Below are 8,208 nucleotides of genomic sequence, written 5' to 3' on the forward strand. Positions count from 1 at the left end.
TCCAGGCAGGTGGCACAGCCCCTGCTCCTGCCGTAGCCACCGCCGCCGCACCGGGCACCGAGGTAAGGACCCGTGGCCGTGGCCGCGGGGTGGGTGGGATGCTCCGACACAGGCGCCAGGCCCCCAAACCGGGTCTGTGGGGCAGAAATCCCAATTGGGGTCTTCCCCTGTCCACGGGGGTGCCCAGCCCTGTCACCCAGGGGAACTGGCACCACCCCACGGGGGTCACCTGGGGCAGCCCCCTGTCCTCCAGCCGAGAGCGGGTGGCCGGGGCAGGGGAACCGGGGCGTGCTGGGGGAGGCAGCGCGGCCAGGGGCGCCCACAGGAAGCGTGACGCTCGCAAACCCGCGCCCCGCTTCCCTCCCTCCCCGCCTCGGCAAACGGCAGCGGCAGAAGTGCCGGGGAGAGCCGCCACATTTCAGCGGATGCTCACACCCGTGTGCCCCGGCTGGGAGGGTGTGGGCTGAGGACAGCGGGGCCGTGGGGTGCAGAGCCTGGCGGGACGGGCACAGGTAGGTGCTGCGGCAGCGGCGGCAGTGGGGGCTCAGACGTGCCGGGGTGTCCGGCCAGCGGTGCCGGTGCTGTTCCACTCTGTTCTGTTTCTCTCGCTCAGGTCTGCTGGCCATGGGCAACCTGATAAAGGTATTGGGCAAAGATTTAGAAAACTGTCCTCATTTTTTCCTGGATTTTGAAAGTAAGTCCCGTGAGCAGGGCGGGCGTGGGGAGGGGGCCGGGGCCGCCGCCGCGGCTGCTCTCCGGAATATGGGGACAGGCACGGTGTCCCCGAGCAGCCCCGTGTCCCCAGGCACCCTGGGGCAGCCCTGGACGTGCCCTGCAAAGGGCTGAGTGGGGCAGGGGAGCGGGACCCCGAAAGATGCCCCATCCCTGGCAGCGCGGGGAGATGTCCCCAGCCGAGTGGCGGGGATGCAGGATACGTCCCAGCAGCAGGACCTGGCCCACGAGGACCTAAGGCACGCGCCCGCTGTCGTTAAGAGTCGATGGCATCGGGTGGCCATGTGGCACGTCCCCTGCCACTGCCACGGCGGGGACAGCCTGGAGGCCAGGGATGCCAGGGAAGGAGGAGGGAAGGATCCGTGCCGCCTGCCCTGCCTGATCGCAGCCTGCGCCCAAGGGACAGGGCTTAGGCACCCCAGTCCAGCCCGGGGGACCTGCCCCAGCTTCCCACTGGCCTGGGCTAACTGGGCCAGGAGACCACGGCTCGTGGACCTCCCGGGCTGGACGCGGGGGCATACGGGAGATGGCGGCCACCACGGCGGGGTGCCAGACCCGGCACAGCCCTGTGGCCCCCCCCTTCCTCCCTCTCCACCCCTTCCTCCCGGGGCACAGCTCAGAGCAAGAGCGAGGAGGGTAAAAATAATGCAGCAGCAACCGCTCGCCCTGGCCCCGGCCCCGGCCCCGGCGGGGAGAGGCCGTGCGCAGCTCACCGCACCGCCTCCGGCACCGGCACATCCCAAAATAGCCGGGGCTGGGGTCACACAGCCACCCTGCTCCCACAGCGAGGGACCTTCCCAGATCCTCGCGGGTCCTTTGAGGCAGCACAGCCTTCGCCTGCCTCCAGCCCCCTCCGCAGCCCCCCGGCATGGGGACAGGGCTGGGGGGGGCTCCCCAGGACCCCCCGTTTCGGGGCTGGCTCCGCAGCTAGAGGGGGGGGACGCCCGTAGCCAAGATTTCGGGGACTCGCTCACCGCTTTGCCCTCCTTGCCGGAGCCCGGCGGCTCTCTCCTCCCTTCGCTCCTTCCTCTCCATCACCCCATCCGCCAGCGCTCATCACCATCGGGGTGGGGGGGAAGAGGCTGCAGCCCCGGGGCCGGGAGCAGCCGCGGGGTCACCGCCGGCCGGCCGGGAGTGCCTCGAGCCCCCGGGGAGCAGCGCGGGGAGGACGGGGGCTCTGGCCACTGCCGGCCGCTGCCCGCAGCCCAGCACCTCTTCCCCGAGCACCACCTCACCATCATGCTTTTTTCCTCTTGTTTCTTCTCTTGCAGGTTTCACATGGGGAACCTTCTTAAAGTGTTGACTTATAACGAACTTGACCAAGGCCCTAATTTTTTCCTTGACTTTGAAAGTGAGATGGGATTTTTATTTTCCTTTTTTGTTTCGTACTTATTCTGAGTTCCACATCCACGCCATTTTGAGTTCTCGTACCCGTCACCCATCGCATCGCGCCCATCCCAGACGTCCTCCCCTCCACCTCGCCGTCCGGGGGTCTCCCTGGGAAGGGGGGCCGTGGCCGCCGGGGCAGACCCATGGCCAGGGGCTATCGCTCCGCACCTCTTCCCCGGGACAGTTTGCAGCCTGCTGGGGCCAGCCCGGGGCTGGGGGCTGCTCGGGGACCCCCGTGAGCAGGACCATGGTCGCAGGGCAGCCAGGACTCACCCCCACCTGCCCCCCCCTCCACGGCTTGGCTCGAGCTCGGGCAAGGAGATGGACTGGGGGGAGAAACCCGCCAGGAAGGGCTGTGGGCTGGCGGGAGAGCTGTGGGTTGGGGTGCTGGTACCCCACTCCGGCTCTCGCCACCCGGGGCCCCGCTCAGAGCCCTCCGGGTTTCTCTCCCCGGGGTGCTGCCCTGCAGATGCGCAGCCGACGGAGGCCGAGACGGCGGTGTGGAACCAGGTGAACGCCGTGCTGGAGGAGGCGCAGGCCATCCTGGCTGAGCTGCAGTCCTACACGGGCGCTGGGCAGGAGATCCGAGAGGTGGGTGCAGCCCTGGCGCCCGCTGCCCACCCACCCACCGTGGCTTGGGACAAGCGCTGGTGCTCTCCTCCCCACAGGCCATCCAAAACCCCGGGGACCTGCGGCTGCAGGAGAGGGCCTGGAGCGCCGTCTGCCCCCTCGTCGCCAAGCTGAAGCGCTTCTACGAGTTCTCCCTGCGGCTGGGTGAGCGCCCCGAGCCCCCGTCCCCCTTGCCCACATCCCCCCGTTGCATCCCGCATCCCTGCCCAGGTGCAGGAACGGGGCAGGTTGGGGGGAGCCCTGGCCATGGGGTGTGCTCAGGTGCGGATGCTGTGCTGCCCCGTGCCTCAGTTTCCCCAGCCGGGGCTGGGGAGGTGCACGGGAGCAGGGGGGGGATCAGCGGTGCTTCATCCCCAGAGAACGCCCTACGGAGCCTGCTGGAGGCCCTCACCAGCCCCCCGTACGCCCCAACGCAGCACCTCGAGCGGGAGCAAGCCTTAGCCAAACAGTTTGCCGAGATCCTTCACTTCACCCTCAGCTTCGATGAGCTCAAGGTACCTCCCCGTGCCCCCCGGGTGGGACGAGGGCTGGGGGGGGGCCGCGGGGTCCCCACACTGGGACCGTGCGAAAGCTGCGAGCCAGCATAGTCCCTTGGGACCCCTGAGGCTCACCCCGGGCACACCGAGCCGGCAGCGGCCCCCACCCCGGCCCCTAACGCGGGACGCCCCTCCGCAGATGACCAACCCCGCCATCCAGAACGACTTCAGCTACTACAGAAGGACCATCAGCCGAAATCGCATTAACAACCTGCAGGTGAGAGGACAATGCCGTTCCCCCCAGCTCCGGGATGGCGTCCCCCGGGGGGCCACAGGACTGGGGAAGGCTCAGGGGGGGTCGGCCACCCCAACGGCCCCCATCGTCCCACCCACAGCTGGACGCGGAGAGCGAGGTGAACAACGAGATGGCCAACAGGATGTCCCTCTTCTACGCTGAGGCCACCCCCATGCTCAAAACGCTCAGCAATGCCACCACCAAGTTCGTCTCGGAGGTGAGCGAGGCCGGGGGGGACCCTCGAGGCAGGGGGAAGCCCCCCTCCGGCCCCAGCACCATGCGGGGGTCAGGAGGGGAAAACGGCAGCCAGGATCTGTTGGGTTTCAGAACAAGACCCTCCCGATCGAGGACACGACCGACTGCCTGAGCACCATGGCCTGCGTCTGCAGGGTGATGCTGGAGACCCCGTGAGTACCCCGCACGGGGGGTGGCATCTCGGTGCCGGGGTCCCTCTGCCGCCCGCCCGGGCTCAGCCAGCCCCTCTCCTGGCGCAGGGAGTACCGGAGCCGCTTCACCAACACCGAGACCCTCCTCTTCTGCATGCGGGTGATGGTCGGCGTCATCATCCTCTATGACCACGTCCACCCCGTGGGGGCCTTCGCGAAGACCTCCAAGATCGATGTGAGTGGCCGCGGGGGGTCACAGCTGTCCCGCTCATCCCAATGCAGCTGTGATGCCTGGGGGTCCCTCTCCCTGGACGTCCCCTGTGGGGACATCTCTCTCTGAGCTGGTCCAGAGGGGAACTCATCCCTCTCGAGCACCGAGGAGGAGGATGGGGAGGAAGGGGAGCAGCCCCCCAGGGCACGTCCAGGCGCTCACTGCCTCTCTCACTCCCCCCACCAGATGAAAGGCTGCATCAAAGTCTTAAAAGACCAACCCTCAACCAGCACCGAGGGGCTCCTGAATGCACTGAGGTGAGCCGGGGGACCAGGGGACACGGGGGGGACCTGGCATCCCCCACCAGTGCTGTGGGATGGCGGCGGTGGAGCGGGTTGGGTGCCGCGGGGTGACCGTCCCCCCTCCGCCCAGGTACACCACTCGGCACCTCAACGACGACACCACGTCCAAACAGATCCGGGCCCTGCTGCAGTGAGCACGGGGCGGCCACCAGAGCCACCCCGACCTCACGCACGTCACCGTGTCACCTACGCCCATGACCATACCGCTCATTTTGTACAGAGGGAAAAGGGACAATAAGAAAGACGCAGAAATACAAAACAAAAATCGAAACGGCCCAAGGCCACCCCACCACGCGCTCCTGCCCCCCTTCCCAGCCCCCCAAATCAGCACCCAATTACTGGACACACGGTGCGGGTGGCACCACGGGGACACCGCGCCGGCGGTGCTGGGGCCGGGCAGGATGGACCCGGGCAGGGATGCGCCGATGGGGCCGGTGACAGCGAGCGCCCGTGGCACAGGGCCACCTTGGGGAGGGGGGAAAGGGGCAAGTGTCACCCCGTCCCCATCCTCGTCCCCGAGCATCTGGCTGCGGAGGAGGAGGAATAAACATCCCTGCAGATCCGCACTGACTCTGGTGGAAATGGTTCAGTCTCACCTGGTAGATTTTTAATATGAGCAATTAAATCTCCACTCACCTCTTCTTTTCTACATTTTTTTTTTTGGGTGTGAAATAAAATGACATTTAATCTGTTCGTGGCCGGAGCGGGGCTGTCTCTGCTGCGTCCCATCCCACGCCACGCCGGCTGGAGGCACTCGGGTCACCGTGCCCGGCCCTCGAGGGTCCCGGGGCCCCGTCCGTGACACCCCGGGGACTGACCCCCCCCAGAGGCCACGTCCCCCTCCACGATGCCCTGGGGACCCATCTCCCAGCCATGTCTCAGCCCCAGCGTGATGACGCTGCCGGTGACCAGGAGCTCCCGGAGGGACCACGGCCCAGGGTGCCCCCCCCATGGTGGGGCCGCCCCCCCCGGCTGCCCCCGAGCCAGCCCATGCAGGGCACCCTCCTGTCCCAGTGCCCCAACAGCAGCAGACTGGGAGGACTGGGAGGCTGCTGGAGGCTATGGCGGGCTGCCACGGGGCTCGTACCTTTGCCAGCAGATGGCCCTGTGACACCGTGACAAAACAGTGTCCCCCCCCCCCCCTTCCTGCCGGCCCCACCGTGGGGGGACCCACTCGCCCCCGGCCCCCCACCCGCAGCCCCCGGCAGCGCAGGGCCCCGCGGCAGCGCTTGGCGGGGGCCGCATCACCCCCCCCGGGGACAGCCCAGGGCTCCCCCCGCCACGGCCACGCTCCCGGGGCACGGGGCCGCGTCCCCGGGGTTTGGTGTCCCGCCAGCCCGCCCGTGCTCTCCTTCCCGCGGCCTTTCCCGCCAGCACCGCCGCCCCCCCCTTGCTGCCCCGCACGGCCCCCGCCCCGCCAGGGGACAACGGGCACCCTGCGTGTGGGTGACGCCAGGGTGGCGTGCACGTGCCTCAGTTTCCCCACCTGTGTAATGGGAGACAACCGCTGCCTCGGGGGTGTGCTGGAGGGCGCGTGGGGAGGGTCCCCGCACCCCCCTGGGCTCCCGATCCTCCCCCCCCCCCCCCCCCCCCCGCAGTGAATCGCTCAGGGTGCCAATGTGGGGACACCCATCCTGCGCACCCGCCCACCGCAGCCCGGCTCAGTCCCCAAACCTTCATGGGCACCCACCAGCACCCACCAGCACCCCCCAACCATGGCAGCCCCAGGGACTCGCGGGCAGCACAAGAAGGGGACAAAGAGGGGGAAAGATCTGGCAGCCTCCACCCCTTCAGATACCGGCATTTCCCGGGCCTGGGGCCAGGATCCGGCCGCGCACAGCCGGGCTTTGCCGCCAAAGCCACCAAACTCCCGCGTGGCGCGGGACGCACACGCTATTGCACAACCTCGGCCAACAGCTCCTTTTATTTTTAGGCTCTTGCGACACAGCTTCCCCACAGCCTGCCCGAAATGCTGCCGAGGCACCGGATGGGCCATGGGATCTGAAACGCCCTGCCCTGCTCCCAGCTCCGGCAGCTCTCAGAGCAACTCCATGCACCAGCCGTGCCTCAGTTTCCCCATTAGTTATCTTTGCCCACCAGCCCTGCCATCCCCAAGCAGACCCTGAGGGCTCCCTTCCACCGAGCCCATCAGCCAGGGCTTCGTTAAATCTCCCCGGTGCTCCATGGCACGATGATCCCACCTGGAAACTGAAGATGATGCCAGGACGTGGCTCCGTTCGGTGGCTGCAGCTGCCACGTGTCTGCCGGAGCCGCCATCCCCAGGTGACGCCATCCCCCAGATGGTCCCCAGCCCGTCCAAGGCACCGGGGCAGGATCGTCCCCACAGTGTGGGAACTGGGGCAGGAAAGGCCGGGACAGCATCACCACCCAGGACCTCCAACGGGAGCTAAGGGACAGCCAGACCCTTTAAACCCACCAGTGAACATGGGCACGGACACCAGCTGGTCACCGGTGCCGGGCGAGATGGCAGCTGTGCCCCGGTGCCCCCGGTGCCGGCCGGCTACTGGCACAGAGCCGCAGCCCGGCCACCCGCAACATCCCCCCTCGGACCCCGCGGTGCTGCCTCTTCCTTACCAGGGGAGGGCTGAGGCCAAACTCACGCTGCGTCCGTCGAAACGTGGCTTCAGCCCTGGCTGTCCCCAGCGCAGCACCGTGCGGGGCAGAGCAGGTGGCACATCCCACCCCAGCACCACACGGATGAGAAATTCCCTGCAGGATGAGCAGATCGGAGCATTTTACAGCCAAAACATGGTAGGAAAAGGGAACCAAAAGGTGGAGGAAACAGAAGTAAACGCAAGTCCTCGAATATCACGGACAGACACTGGAGATCAGCAAAGGGGCTTTGGCCGCTTTGAGCTCCGGGGATGGTGGCTGCAAGCAAGAGCAGTGGGGCTTGGCCAGCCCCACCTTCCCGTGCGGGCAGCAAGTCGGGGCCAAGCTTGACGTGGTGTCATAGAAGGGACGGGTGAAGGCTGGAGGCAGTAAGTGATGGGGATGCAGACGGCGGGATGCTGCCCGTGTATCTCTTGCTGCCGGCCGCAAGGATTCGGGCTGCACTGGGTGCCATGGTGCGTGCACTCCTCCCAGGGGTGTCCCAGGGGTGTCCCCTGGGACCTGCATCACCAACTCCACCCGGCACCCAGCCCTGCCGGTGGCCGGGGACAGGAGCCCACCCCAGCGCCGTGCCGAAACACCAGCGCCCGGGTGAGGGGACTCCTCCAAGGACAGGCAGCGCCGCAGGGACGACGACCCGTCAGCGAGGGCACGGGTCTCTTCCACCTCAAGCTCTCCAGCTGCAGCGCGCAGCCGGGGCAGGGCGGCGAGGACTTTAACTGATGGCGAGCCAAGCCACGCCAGGCCTGTACTGTTTTCTAATCCCAGTGTAATTAATGACCTTATCTTTGGCCAAAGCCATTTAGATTAAGTGGCTGGTGTGATGCGCTTGGCGGCTCCGGCTGCACAGATGGAAGAGCTGCGTTTGTCTGGGGATTAGCGGAGGGCAGATGGAGCGAAGTGCCATTCCCCATCCCCAAACCTCTCAGCACTGACAGCAGCCTGAAACCTGAGACCACAACAACTTTCTCAGCGAGTCCTGGCCGGACCGGAGAGCAATTTCGCATTGTTTGTCCCTTCTGCAGGAGGCCAGGGAGCGGGCAGGGCCCAGGGCAAGAGGAACAGGAGCTCAACAACCCGTGCCGGCGCCAGG

At 67.2% G+C, this 8,208-nt stretch overlaps 1 protein-coding gene across 3 annotated transcripts; it reads left to right on the forward strand.

The window, feature by feature from the left end:
- The first annotated feature begins 624 nt into the window (after positions 1-624).
- LOC142419401 (CYFIP-related Rac1 interactor A-like) lies at positions 625-4,615 on the forward strand. 3 transcript variants are annotated; one of them, XM_075522361.1, is made up of 10 exons: positions 625-694; positions 2,591-2,712; positions 2,790-2,895; positions 3,109-3,245; positions 3,427-3,504; positions 3,623-3,739; positions 3,850-3,929; positions 4,017-4,143; positions 4,366-4,436; positions 4,552-4,615. In XM_075522361.1, the coding sequence occupies exons 1-10, from the start codon at positions 625-627 to the stop codon at positions 4,613-4,615; spliced, it is 972 nt and encodes a 323-aa protein (XP_075378476.1). The 3 variants fall into 3 exon arrangements, with proteins under 3 accessions (XP_075378476.1, XP_075378477.1, XP_075378475.1); XM_075522362.1 differs by lacking the exon at positions 625-694 and adding an exon at positions 1,957-2,083; XM_075522360.1 differs by lacking the exon at positions 625-694 and adding an exon at positions 2,011-2,083 and having other exon boundaries at positions 2,552-2,712.
- Positions 4,616-8,208: the final 3,593 nt, after the last annotated feature.

The sequence above is a fragment of the Mycteria americana genome, chromosome 21 (genome assembly GCF_035582795.1).
Source record: "Mycteria americana isolate JAX WOST 10 ecotype Jacksonville Zoo and Gardens chromosome 21, USCA_MyAme_1.0, whole genome shotgun sequence".
Taxonomy (NCBI): Eukaryota; Metazoa; Chordata; class Aves; order Ciconiiformes; family Ciconiidae; genus Mycteria; species Mycteria americana.

What these genes read in the sequence shown, in the direction of transcription:
- LOC142419401 (XM_075522362.1), top strand. Translation starts at nt 1,972, where the DNA reads ATGCTTTTTTCCTCTTGTTTCTTCTCTTGCAGGTTTCACATGGGGAAC. An exon ending in ATCGCATTAACAACCTGCAG is followed by an intron (nt 3,505 to 3,622) that starts GTGAGAGGACAA and finishes TCCCACCCACAG; the next exon opens with CTGGACGCGGAGAGCGAGGT. An exon ending in CGAAGACCTCCAAGATCGAT is followed by an intron (nt 4,144 to 4,365) that starts GTGAGTGGCCGC and finishes TCCCCCCACCAG; the next exon opens with ATGAAAGGCTGCATCAAAGT.